The following is a 15,000-nucleotide window of genomic DNA, read 5'->3' as shown; positions in this document are numbered from 1 at the left end:
CTAATCCATATCTCATTGAGAGTGGAGTCAACTGCAGTGATGTGGAGTGAAGTGTTTTGCTGAAGAAAACAATGGTCTTGGTTAATGACTTAACAAATCTTTTATCAACATAAGGGAGTAGAGCTGGCAGAAACGTAGACATGCCGGGTGAAATGCTTAGTGGTATTTCGTCTGCCTTTACGCTCTGAGTTCAAATTCTGCTGAGGTCGACTTTGCCTTTCATCCTCGTTAAATTAAGTACCAGTTGCATACTGGGGTGAATCTAATCGACTGTCCCTCCTCCCCCAAAATTGCTGGCCTTGTGCCTAGAGTAGAAAAGAAATCTTTTATCAACATAAATAACATCTCTCGTTGACTCAGACAAAGCCTTTCGTTGTCGACACAAACGGAATATCAAAGACAATGTTTCTGTTCAAAGGCCTCGGAATACAAACCTTCTTTTCTATTGTTTTGCAGTTCCTCAGTTCTTCAGGTGTACAAAGTCACCAGAGAGGAAAAGACACTTTGCATTAGTCTTCAGGATGACCATAACTTACCCTGTGTGCCTTGGGACGTCCAGTTCGGACCAGATTCTTCTCTCTGGGTTCTGCTTCCATTGCAAGAGAAACCTGTAGCTATCTTCAACTATCTTCCTGAAGATGGGGATGCTGATACATTCAAGGTATTTATTTACATTAATAAGAGAGAGAGAGAGAGAGAGAGTGTATTGTCTTATATTTTTTACTTGTTTCAGTCATCAGCCCGTGCCCATGCTGGAGCACTGCATTGAAGAATCTTAGTTGAAGAAATCAACCCCACCATTTTTTTCTTTTTCAAGCCTTGCTCTTATTCTATCAGTCACCATATCTATACAAGTGATGTATGATAGAGATGTTTATATCATATCTGGTCAGGGGAAAATATTTCTTTGGATTGGAAACAGGTGGGGGTCAACAACAAGAATATTGACATTAAAACAATAATGATGATGATGATGATGCCACTGCTGCTGATGATGATGATGACAACGATGATGACCGTGTCATTTGCCACGACTTACAGTTGTATCGTTCACCATAAAATACTGACTTGCTCAGTCGAATTGGTTTTTAAGTAAATATTGTAAATTTGGATGGAGATGTGAATATTTGACTAAAAGTCCTTTAGAGAGAGAAGTGGGGTGTGGGGGAGGTTTGAGTATAGTTATGACTCATAGAATACATGTTTGCGTTTTGGTAACTGCAAAACACCAAATCACTTTGTCATCATTGTACGGTTCGGCTCCATCTCAAAGTCCATTCTTTGTCCATCGCTACATTAATGAATTCAGAACCTTCTGTCAGGTTTTTTTCACATGTTGTATACATTTATGTGGCTGTGAACATGTCCATACATGTATGTATGCATATGCATTTGTGTGTGTGTGTGTGTGTGTGTGTGTGTATGTGTGTACATGTCTTTGAATGTATTCTCCATACTAACATTTAATTTTGCAGCTAAGACTGGAGGTGTTCATCACACTTAATCTATTAGTGTTAATATCATAATCACCACCACCACCACCATCATCATCATCATTACTATCATCCTCAGCATCATCATCCTTGTAAACAATCCAAATTAAAAAAAAAAAGAGTGATTCAAATTAAAATTGAATTGTACTAACATATCAAAATAATAAAAAGGAAAAAAATTTTGGAAAAAAATAATTTCTTTCCGTCAGATTTTTACTCCTAGTTAAAACTGTCAAAATAAAGTGATAGCTTAAAGGGCTACGGGCTTGACAATCACTATAGGCTTGTCTATAGACACATAACTGTAAATTTTAACCTAATTATTGCCCTGTCTTAAAGACAAATTTATAACACAATACTCTAAAGATTGTCTTTATATTTTGTCATGTAATGTTTTTTTGTTTAAGGAAAATAATAAAAAATATCTACAATATATATACACACACACATATATATATATACACACACACTCACACATACAGCATACATGATTATATATATGCCACACATACATATTTTCATGCATATATATATATGTGTATATACACTCATATATATATATATATATATATACATATATATATATATATATGTATATATACACATACATATATATATATATATATATACATACATATATATATATATATATATATATATATATATATATATATATATATATATATATATATATATATATATATATATATACATACATATATATATATATGTATATATACACATACATACATATATACTGTTCTGTTCTGTTTATAATTAATTATATTCAGAGATCATATGCAAGTTTATGTAAGTTATGCAGAGCTGCGTGATCTAATTAAATTCTAAAGGACAAGGTGGCTTTAAATTATGTAGAACGACGAGGAGATTTAATTAAATTCTAGGGACACAAAGAGCCTTAATTAGATTATACAGGATTAGGATGTCTAATTAAATTCGAAAGGGACAAACATGATGGATTTATTAAATTAACTGGAACAAGGAGAGCCACATAACAGACATACATATATATATATATATATATATATATATATATATATATATATACACACACATACACTTGTATGTATATATATGTGTTTATGTGTTTATGTACATGTGTTTAAGGTTCTTAATCAAAAGACTAAAGCGACCAGTTAAACAATAACGAACTTAATACTTTAAATTATATTTAAAAAATGAAATAAAATACGTTTCCCTCTCACAAGATCTTCATGCCAACCATTATATTTTACTGTTACAGTGTTGAGTTCTCTAACTTTGCTTTGGTCATATTCTGAAGAATATACAAGCTAATAATCGTTTGCGAAATAGGCACAAGGACAGAAATTTGGTGCCAGGGGGAGTAGTAAGTAATTAGTCAATCAAATTAATCCCAATATCTAACTGGTATTTAATCTTAATCAACCTGTCAGGATGAAGGAGAAAAATTGATGTTGGTATGATTTTAATTCCAAAACAAGTTATTTGTAACTATTAGTACTACTACTAATAATAACAATGATAATAAACGTCTCTACTACATCGACCCCAGTATGCAACCGGTACTTATTTTATTTACCCTGGAAGAATGAACGGCAAAGTCAACCTTGTGGCAATTGGAACATAAAAATGGACAAAATGGTGCTAAAGATTTTGACCAGTGAACTGCCAATTAAGCCAGCTTACCTGAAGAAATGCCATTAAGCAGGCGTGGCTGTGTGGTAAGTAGCTTGCTTACCAACCACATGGTTCCAGTTTCAGTTCCACGGTGTGACACCTTGGGCAAGTGTCTTCTACTATAGCCTCGGGCTGACCAAAACCTTGTGAGTGGATTTGGTAGACGGAAGCTGAAAAGAAGCCTATCGTGTGTGTGTAGAGGTTTGTGTTTCCTTGTCTTGGACTCGTGTGATAGATGTAAATGACAGTCACTGTCATACAAGAAGTGTCATTCATTTCCAATATATTGCAAAAACATGTCTGGTCATGGGGAAATATTATTTTGCCTGGAATCAGGTGAGGGTTGGCAACAGGAAAGGCATCCTGCTGTAGAAAATTTACCTTAATAAACTCAGTGTGACCCAAGCAAGCATGAAAAAGTGGACATTATAATGATAATGATGAATCGATGTCATATGCAGTGAAATTTGGCTGCTATTTCTAGCAGATGCAACTGATTACTTATTGATTCTCCCACAGGTTTATTCTGTTAGATATTTTTTCCTGAATTAGTAATCTCTGGGGTTGAATCTTGAAACACTATCATTGCTTTTTTTAAGCATAAGACCACATCAAATTATAAGTGAGATTCCTCTTGTATCTCATTTGATGTGTCACAGAGAAAATGGGGAGAAAAAAATTGAAAGACATATTAAGATTTGTCACAAAATCGCAATGCCATGAGGCATGAATTTCTGTCACATCTCCAGCCAATCTCTACAGAGCGGTCAACATTCAGGCTATTTATAAAGTGGCTTCAGGAATGGTCTGTACACTTTTTGGCATATAAATCAAACAGATTTTGACAGTAGGTCTTTGATGTCTGATGAGATTTCATCACAAGTATAATGAGATACCATTGGCAGGAATAAATGCCTCCATATGTGCTTCATTACATGCTGTTATTTTCTTCTCAAATATAGAACTGCTAGATAGACAACATTCTATTTGTACAGTAAGTTGTAGGTTCAATTCCTGAGAGAGTTAACTGTTTCAATTTTTTTTAATGATAATCTTGATAATTCTCTTCATTGAGTTATCCAATCATTTTATAATCTCTCTCACCCCCTTCTCCCTCTCACTATCTCTCCTCCTGTCTCCTCCCCTCATTCCTTGTCCCTCCTCTTCTCTCTCTTTCTTCTCCTCCTTCCATCTTTTCTCTCTTTCTTCCCCTTTCTCTCTGTTGTTTGCTTGACAAGCTATAAACAAGCACACAAACATACACATGTGCCCTTTCTCTACTTCTCTCTCTCTCTACTTCTCTGCCTGTCTCTCTCTCTTTCACACACACACACACATTTACAGTCTTCCCCTTTCTGCTCACCAAATGTGCTCACAAGGCTTTGGTCAACCAGGGATGGCGCTGTAAGAAAAGACACTTGTCCAAAATGCTACACATTGGAACTGAACCCAAAACCACATGGCTGCTTAGCAAACAACTTAACCACACAGCCACACCTGTGCTTATATACACATAACTACATACATACATATATACACACACACACTCCACAATCTTTATAATACATGGTTTCATATCTACACATCACCAATGTCAGAGGAATATTCCACTTCAATCCCCCCCTTCCTCTTCCTGGTGTTATATAAGTGTTGAAGCATTTCCATTATAAAATATACAATAACTGGCTACTTGTGTGTATGTGTGTATATATAGATATGTATGTGCGTGTGTGTGTATATGTAAGTATATATGTATGTGTGTATATATATATATATATATATGCACACACATATGTATATACAGATATAAATATATTTGTGTGTGTGTGTGTGTGTGTATATATATATATATATATATATATATATATATATATATATACACACACACACACATATATATATATGAAATAAACTTTTTAAAAAAACCTCAAAAAGAACTACAACTATGATTCTTAAATCAGATAACTGATCAATAGATCAATAATTCTTTATTGATAACTTGACACATTCCAAAAAGAAAATAACAAGAGAAAAAAATCCGGTAGAGAAATCATGAACATGGAAATATCAAGTCTTTAAATTGCCGAATAACACCTTTCGGTTAAACTAATTTTTAATCAGTTTAAATATAATTCTTTCTTTTATTTTTAAAAATATTTTTTGTGTTGTTGTTTAGTTTCTTTTGTTTAATTATTCAATTATCAGTAGAAAAAGGATCAATGGCAATAATTCTTAAAGATATGGTCTCTGAAATTCCATAAGCTATTGATTTGGCAACTTTACCTCCCCATAGCATGATGCCAGCTTCTGGAATTGTTACATGGAAATATTTCTATTTCTCTCATATCAGAATTTGTAAATCTCGTTTTGAAGCTAGAAATGATGTGGGGAAGAAGAACTGGTAAATAAGAACTCATTAATCCAAGATTGGTGTTGCTCGTACTTCATTTTTTATATATATATATATATATATACCTTGTTTTCTCGCTTTCTTTTCATCCTCTCTCTTTCTCACCCCCCCCCCCCTTTTCTTCCGCATATTCATCTGATGACATTGTTGTTGCTAATGTTAAACCCTAGGTCTACTTACGATGGAAAGTGATTCGGTCATGATCATCCTATTTATATACATGTGTGTCTGTCAGTGTCAGTCTGTGTATCGTTGCTATTATGTCAAACTGTTGTATGTCCTAATTTGGCCAAATGCATTCTTTTTCAATATTTAATTTTGCTTGCAATAGTCAGTTCTTTTGGTCAAACTATCGTATCTCCAGCTGCTTCAGATGCCAAGGTATGAAAATTTACCAATGTGTGTGTGTGGAATTCTGTCTATGTGTGTGTATGTTTGTACACGTGAATATGTGTTTTTTCTGTGTAAAGATATATGTGTGTAGAATGTATAAAGATGTGTGCATATAAATAAATGTATTCACACACAAACACACACTATATGTGTGTGTATATTATGAACAGGTACAGGCATGGCTGTGTGGTAAGAAGCTTGCTTCCCAACCCCATGGTTCTGGGTTCAGTTCAACTGTGTGGCAACTTGGGCAAATGTCACCTATTATGGCCTCAGGTAGACCAAATTCTTGTGAGTGGATTTGGCAGACGGAAACTGAAAGGAGCCTGTCATATATATATGTATATACTTATGTGTGTGTCTTTGTGTCACCTCCCACCCACCCCATCGCTTGACAACCAGTGTTGTTGCGTTTATGTCCCCGTAACATTAGCAATTCAGCAAAAGAGACCAATAGAATAAGTACCAGGCTGACAAAGAATAAGTCCTGGGGTCGATTTCTTCAAGTAAAATGTAGTGCTCCAGCATGGCACCAGTTAAATGACTGAAACAAGTAAAAGAATAGGTGTATGCCTCTGCGTGTGTGTGTGTGTATATATATATATATATATGCATGTATATATGTGTGCGTGTGCATGTGTGTTTATACATGCTTATAGTGTGTGTGTGTATCCAGAGAGAAAAAGAAAGAGAGATTAATATTTAGCAGAAGCAACAGAGTGACTCAAGGGCCAAGAGTTTGTTTGTTGGCATTTATCACCTACCTGTATGCATATGTGCGTATATATATATATATATATATACACATACACACACACGCACACACTATATGTAGATGTATTTTGCGAATGTGAGTGTGTATACTAGCATACATTTTCCTGAATCTATATATCTTTCTGCTTGTGTGTTTAAATGTGTTTATATTTGTGTGTTTGTGTATGCAAGTGTATATGTGTGAATGCCTGTGCACCTGTGTGTGCATATATGTTGGTGTGTGTGTATATATATGCTGTATACTCTTGTATAAATGTTCATGGATCTGTGTGCTTTCCTGGTTGTGTATGTATGTGTATACTTGTGTTTAAGTGCACTTTTCTATGTGTGTATCTCTGTGTGTAATTTACTCCATCGCATGAAAAGAAACAATGGTTTAGCAGAGAATAGCCTTAAGTCATTTGTTTTTGAAATGCTCCTCGCTTGGACACTTAAACATGGTAGCATCTCTTTCTCTTTCTTCCTCACGTCCTTCTTCTTCTCTGTTGCATGTTTCTTCTTATTCTTTTCATTGCTGTCTTTTAAAATCTTATCTCATAATTCCAATTACTGATAGATAAATGTCTACTACTAACCTATTCAATGTGCGTCAAGTGGGCCAAAGAATGGCCTTGACATTTTCATGCAGTGTGTGCCAAGTGGCTGATGAATTGTCATTGTAAAAATATAAATACCCAGCAAAGACAAGGCAGGTACATGCACGATGAAGTATATGTTATTATTTTTATTGGTGAAGTGGACATAGAAAATTCACCAAGTCCTTACTTCTGACATGTGCTTAATTCAGGTAGCATTATGTCAGATCGTCAATTAAAAGTGCCTTGGGCCTTTTGTCTTGCTTTTTGAAACTTTTCTCTTGTTTGTTGTGGATGTTTGATTTTCTTTAATTATTGTTGTTGTTACTTTCTTTGTGTCTTGTAGTTGTTGTTGTTGGTTTAAGTTTTTTTTTTTTTGACTATTTTGAAAAATTCTAGAATGTTTCAAAGTAGTAAGCTTGTCATGGTATAGCATAAACATGAAAAAGTAATACATACACACGTAAATACATGTATATAAACATACATATATATACATGTATATTTATGTATACATGTATATTTATGTATAATACATAAATATATGTGTGTGTATATATATATATATATAAATACATATATATATATATATATATATATATATATATATATATATATATATATATATATATATATATATATATATATACACACACATACATATATATGTACATATATATATATATATATAAATACATACATATATATACATAAATACATAGACACACACATATATGCATACATATGTATATATTAAAAACACACGCACACAAACTGACAAGAAAAACACACCTATAAACCAGACACTTAAGTAGGCAGTTGAAGAGGAGTTTCTTACACAACAATGGAGTCTGTGGTGAAAGACCCTTTGTTACAAATAACACAACCAGCATGGAACCTGAATCACCAGCGTTTAAAGAAGATTTTGTGTGGTTTTCCTCGCAGTTTTTTGTTAGCGTTTCTGTTTTCAACTATCAATAGGTTTTAAGAAAGTGAAAATTATGGACAAGTGGAATGCCTCCCTTGTTGAGCTGGTTTCTTGATGAAAAGACAATGGTACTTATTGCAGATTTGTGTATGTGCTTATGTTTGTTTGTTTGTGTGTGTGAAGAACTGTAGACGGATGTGATGAGCAAATGTCTCTGTAAAGACTGTTTTTGGGGTATTTTCATGTTTTTGTTGTGTTTCTCAGTGTATAAATATGTATTCTCATTTTCTTTTATTACATACATCATAAGCATTCACATACATGTGTCTATATCTATATGTTTATCTATATGTATATACATAAATATATATGTGTGTATGTGTATAGATATATAGGTGTGTGTGTAATTGCAGATGTATGCATGCTCATTTAAGGACTCACCTGTATGTATATATATTAATGATTAGTGAGTTGTACATCATTATTTTTCTTACGCATTTCCATTCATTATAGAGCTTTCTCCTTTGGCTTTTCATTACATATTGACAGTCATAATCATAATATAACAAACCATGTTGCACTCACACCCTCTCTCTCTAGTTTACAGGAAACCTCTTTGAAACTAAACTTTGATAAATGAATTTATTAAAAACAGAAAACAAAAACATACTACAATTTTACTTGCGAACTTTTTTTATTGATTTGTAAAACTTTTAGTAAATATATTTCAAATGTGTATTTCACTTTTATTCCATTTAAATAAAACATACATATACATAAATATGTGTATGTATATATAGAGAGGAAAGAAGCTGGTATGTTCTGCTGGATGCGTAACGTAAGTGTACATGTGCAACAGAGAGAAAAGTTAGGCACAAGAGGAATTAGATGCAGAGTGCAAGAGATGCGACTGTGCTGGTTTGGTCATGTGATGAGGATGGATATGGACAGCGCCATAAAGAAGTGCCAGTCAATCAAAGGGGATGAAACTTGTGGAAGAGGGAAACCCAGGAAGACATGGAATAAAATATTGAAGGACAACCTGAGGACACTGAACTTTATGGGGGGAGATGACAAAGGACCGAGATATCTGCTGTCCTCAAGCAGACCCATCCTCCAGAAGTGTTAATGCCACTGCTGCTGATGAAGGGGATTGGCCTGCAAGAGTCTTGTGCCAGTGCCACATAAAAAGCACTTGTACCAATGTCACATAGCAGCACTCATGCAGGTGAATCCTTGCTAAAACAGATTGGAACTTCTCTCTCTCAATACACCAGTGCTCTGTTGTACATGCTCACTGACATCACATGTCCAGTGGAGCATACCAGCTTCATTCCTCTCCAGCCTTGACATGTCCTCCACATCCCAGGCCCACATCTCACTACCATGCAGCATTGCAGTTCCTACACGTGCATCATACAATCTTCCCTTCACTCAGAGAGAAAAACCTTTCATTGCCAACAGAAGTAAAAGTCCTCTCAACTTTCTCCATCCTATTCTTATTCTAGCAATTACACTTTCTTTACAACCTTCTCTGCTGCTAGTATGTGTGAGTGTGTATATATCGTCATATTCCATAACAACTACCTCTGAAGAGTGCCAGGTTACATAATTACCATAATGGATATATAATACTGTATATATGTGTATATGTATACATACACACATACATGATTGAAAGTCAAACATACTTTTCATCTCAAGAGATCTTGTCATATAGATTCATCATTTAATGTCCATTTTCTATGCTAGCATGGGTTGGACAGTTTAACTGGAGCTGGTATGGTCAAGGGCCACACAAGGATGCCCTTCCTAATGCCAACCACTTTATAGAGTGTAATGAGTGCTTTTTATTTGATACCAGATCAGCTGATGTATTTCTGTCTTTTTTTTAACACTATACATTAAAAAGAGATGCTTTCTTGATATAAATATTGCAGTTTAGAAGGCTTTCAACTGTATATATTCTTTACATGTGACATCTTGGTTGCTAGTTTGAACTAATATTACTTTCATTGCTAGTAACGAATACACACACACACTCATTGTTTTCTGTTTGAAATGGATTTAATCTTATTGTTGAAAAGCGAAGAAGTTGACTTTTAACTTTCAAAATTGTTATTTCATGTGACATAAATTCAGTATTAGATTAGTAATCTAAGAAAATAAAGTTTGAGTTCAACCAATAACTTTCTGTTTTATCACTTAGACTAATAAAATCAGCGGTTTTTGCTTGTGTGTGTGTGTGCTTATCCATTCCATATTAAACCATACAATCCACCTTGCTCCTGAAATTCTGAAGACAACTACCAGTCTGGCCAAAATTTTCGATCTTACTTGGTTGTCATGAGATAAATTTGTTTTTTGTATTTTTGTTTTTTTTTTTTTGTCTGGTTGGCTCACCATTGTCAAATGTCGGAAAAAAAAAAAGGTAAAATTTATTCTAATTTAAAAAATGATTGACAAAAGTTGTGTAGGAAAAATAGAGCTACATATAACACAATAAAACACTACAATAAAAATATTTTTGTGTTAATTCAAATAACATTGGAAAAAAAACTCCATCAGTTACAAAAATGAAGGTTCCATTTGATCCTGTCTTCTGAATAGCCTACTCATGAAATTAACATATAAGTGGCTGAGTACTCCACAGACATGCATGACCTTTATGTAGTTCTTAAAGAGATTCAACTTGACACACAATGTGACAAGGATGGCCCTTTGAATTACAGGTATAACTCATTTTTTTCTAGCTGAGTGAATTGGGGCCACATGAAATAAAGTGTCTTGCTCAAGGACACGATATGCCACCAGGGATTGAACTCATGACTTTATGATCATGAGACAAATATCCTGACCACTAAGCCATGTGCCTTCTCTAAATAACATTGGGAAGAACAATCCAATATTTTCTCGACATAGAACCACTGTCATTCATGTCTGAGTATAAATTTCTGCAATGAGAAAGTTCCTCCCTAAGATGCAAACTTCGGCAAGGTAGTTTTCTGGAAGACCTAGCTATGTCGCCAATGTTGATCAGACAAAAGACAACGGTTGCAATAGCATGACACCATTGTCATTGTAGTGTTTACCATCAGAATTCAAAGAGCTGGAACCATTACTGTGAGGCATTCTGTCTGATGTAATGATTCTGTCAAACCATCATCCTCAATTGGTCATTTTTCTTATCACACCCTCCCCACAGACACCACAAAAAAATTTAAAACGATGGAAAGCAAAGTTGGCTTTGACAGGATTTGAACTCAGTGCATTGAGAATCAGAACAACTGAAACGAGACGCTCTAAACAATGCTCTAACATCCCTGCCAACGTTATTTTCACAATTTAGTCATGATTATACTTTCTATTGTTACTCTATGTCTCTTCCTTCATATACGACGCAGCCTTATATATTCTACTCTAATGTTATACCATATCTATACAGTCCATTCCTATACTAACTAGTCTCATAGACTCTCTTCTCTATACACCCCGTAGCTATTTAAAATCCTTCTGTGGTCTGATGTTTGTGAAAACAAAGATCCATTATTGATTAATTTCTTAAATGTTTGACTTTTTTTTTATATTTCTGTTCAAATTTTAGATAAAAGAATTGGAAGTCAGTTCTCTGTCAAAGGAAGTTCTTCAGATTCAGAAAACTCTCTCTGAAGACTGGGATTTCTTTAAAGGTATATTTGTTATGCTTCAGTTGTTACCATTATTATAGTTGTTGTAGAATGTGCATTGTTACTGTGGCTGCTCCAATTGTTATGGCATCATAATAAAATGGTCAGTTTGTGATTGGAGATTGCTATTCCTTTTGATAACTAAAACCTCACTTTCTGAGCCTTAGAACAGAACAATTGCTAGTTTATCCTGGATTTCAAGAATCCTTGTTTTGATGCTGCTTTAGAACAATATACTTACAGCAAGAACTGTTTGTATTGAGGAACAGAACCATAATCCTCTGATTTATTCCCCATTCTTCTGTTTTATCAACATCAAATATATATTCTGTGCTGGTGACTATGGTTAATTTGGGAAAAATTGGTGCTGCTAAATTAAATGAAACCTTTTAAAGAAATCCTCAAAGTATTTATAAACTGTCTTTGTGTTTATCATCACATTCCAAAATACAACAGCTTTGGTTTCTTCTCTTTAAGGATAATATCAATGGAGTTTTTTTGTTTTTGTTTACCAGTTTGTACTTAAGCTCTGAGGAATTTCAATTCAGCTCATCATTGCATTGAGGTGTTATATAAATTCTTAAGAGCCACTTTGGATGATGGAACCACCGAGAATATCCCTAAACCCTACATCTGTGGGTTCTTTCTTTTTTTTATTCCTCAGATAACCAAAATAAGGTTTAAGGGTAGAAAAAAACAAACATATACATTATTTCTACATAATAAATCGTACCATTGTAATTCACAGCCACATGAAATAACATATTTTTATGAGTTCTGATTGTTTTTTTCCTCTTCTTTTTTCCTGATATCTTCAATGGATGCAGAGTCGCTTGATGTTCCGTGTTGGACTAAAGCCTTAGCAAAAAGCCGGGTTGATAATACGCTTGATTACCTGAAGCGGAAAGAGCAGCAGATGAAAAAGAAACAGAAGCCAAGCCAATCAGAGGGGAAACTGTCTGAAGACTCTGCAAAGGAACCATCAGCTAAAGTAGCCAAAATGGAATAAGCAGCAGAGTTCTCAGATATTACAAGTGTTTTTGGTACAGGTGAAAGAGCTTTTGGTCTCACACAAAACTTTCATGTCTTATCATGCATTTATTTTCCACCTATTTTGTACTTTTTCTATCTTTAGTTTCAATCCAAACATTATTATGTTTGGCCCTTTGTCTTTTTTATGTTCCATTTAACTTTACTCTGGTTCCCATTTCCTGTTCAACATTTCGTTGTATTTGACAAATAAAAGTTTCGTTCTCGTTCTCGTTATTAATAATCATAACAATGAGAATAATTTTATGGTTAATTGTATTATTTATTGTTCAACCATTATATAGATATATATGTATATAAATATGTATATATAAATACATATATGTATTTATATATAACTATATATAAATACATATATTATATATATATAACTATATGTATTTATATATATATATATTCATATAAATATGTATTTATATATCTATATATAAATACATATCCATGTATAAATAAATATATATAAATTAATACATATATATAAATATATTTATAAAAATAAATGAGGAATCTGCACAAAGTAGATGTACGAGTTTTTAAATCAAAGATGGACCTTTCCTATCGAGAGTCCCAGATGAACCTACCTCGCAGCAGGAGGGTTGCTAAATCAAACTCCATTCTTCACCAAGTGCCACATAATGTAAGAGGCTCCCTGTAATAACAGTGTAGTAACACGGTGGTGCATCATCATGGCCGCAGCTGTAAACTGAAACTATAAATAAATATATATATGTGTGTGAGATAGTTGATGTGTGAAAGAACGTGGCTGGATGTATAAAAGATAATAAGAGTGAAAAAACTACAGAAGGATTGTGTTACATGGTTAAAGTATATATTTAAATTATGTCAGAATTATATTAAATTATATAGAGAAATTTGAAAAGACAACACGAAACCAGTTATTTCTCCAAATACAATGTTTATATACCAAAAAAATTTTATAACATTTTTCTGACAATTTAAATATATACTTTAACCATGTAACAAGCCTTCTGTAGTTTCTTCACACTTATTATCTTTTATATGTATATGTATATATACGAACGAGCGAATGAATGAACGTACGTACGACAGAACGAACCTACGTACTAACGTACGAAGGAACGACCGATCGATTGAAATAAAGAACGAACATATGTAACTGCGAACGGATGGACGGAAGAATGAACGAACGCACAAACCAAAGAGAGAACGTTCGATCGAACGAACATACATGATTACGTACGAACGAAAGAACGTACGTACAAACAAACAAACGAAGAAATGAATGTACGTACGTACGAACGAACGAACGTACTTACGTACGAAAGAACGAGCGACCGAACGAATGTTCGATCGATCGAAAGAACGAACGAACGAACGAAAATATGTAACTACGAACGCACAAATGAACGAAGAAATGAACGTACGAGCGACTGTACGTACGTATGAGCGAACACGAACATACATAAGTACGTACGAACGAAAGAACGTACGTACAGACAAACGAACGAAAGAACTAACGAACCTACGTACGAATGAACGAACGAACATATGTAATTAAGAACGAACCAAAGAAAGAATGTTCGATCGATCGAAAGAAAGAACGAACGAACGAACGAAAGAACGAACCAAAGAAAGAATGTTCGATCGATCGAAAGAAAGAACGAACAAACGAACGAACGAACATATGAAACTACGAACGCACAAACGAACAAAGAAATGAACGTACGTACGCACGAACGGAACAAACGTACGAAAGAACGAGCGACTGAACGAACGAATGAACGCATGTACGGACGAATATACGTACGGACGGACGAATATACGTATGAGCGAACGAACGAACGATCGAACGTACATAAGTACGTACGAACGAATGAACGTACGTACGTACGAACGAACGAACATACATAATTACGTACGAACGAAAGAACGTACGTACAAACAAACGAACGAAAGAACTAAGCAACGAAAGAACGAACCTTCGTACGAACGAACGAACATATGTAATTAAGAACGTACGTACGTACGT

The 15,000-nt window shown here is 34.1% G+C and overlaps 1 protein-coding gene and 1 long non-coding RNA gene across 4 annotated transcripts in view; one reads left to right on the top strand and one right to left on the bottom strand.

The window, feature by feature from the left end:
* Nucleotides 1–13,232, top strand: part of LOC106870740 (tRNA (guanine-N(7)-)-methyltransferase non-catalytic subunit wdr4) — a 1,056,013-nt gene extending 1,042,781 nt beyond the window's left edge. For all 3 annotated transcript variants that reach the window (XM_052973384.1, XM_052973385.1, XM_052973386.1), the window contains 3 exons: nt 457–661; nt 11,858–11,942; nt 12,767–13,232. In XM_052973384.1, the coding sequence (XP_052829344.1) occupies nt 457–661; nt 11,858–11,942; nt 12,767–12,948 (472 nt within the window). In that variant the 3' untranslated portion in view covers nt 12,949–13,232. The remainder of the gene's footprint in view (nt 1–456; nt 662–11,857; nt 11,943–12,766) is intronic.
* A 271-nt stretch (nt 13,233–13,503) lies between these two features.
* LOC128249522 (uncharacterized) overlaps nt 13,504–15,000 on the bottom strand; it is a 162,794-nt gene continuing 161,297 nt past the window's right edge. The window contains exon 3 of the long non-coding RNA XR_008265650.1: nt 13,504–13,698. This is a non-coding gene — a long non-coding RNA (uncharacterized LOC128249522). The remainder of the gene's footprint in view (nt 13,699–15,000) is intronic.

Source organism: Octopus bimaculoides, chromosome 15 (assembly GCF_001194135.2).
Source record: "Octopus bimaculoides isolate UCB-OBI-ISO-001 chromosome 15, ASM119413v2, whole genome shotgun sequence".
Lineage (NCBI taxonomy): Eukaryota > Metazoa > Mollusca > Cephalopoda > Octopoda > Octopodidae > Octopus > Octopus bimaculoides.
The sequence above is the reverse complement of the archived record's forward strand: the minus strand, read 5'-3'. Positions and strand labels throughout refer to the sequence as shown.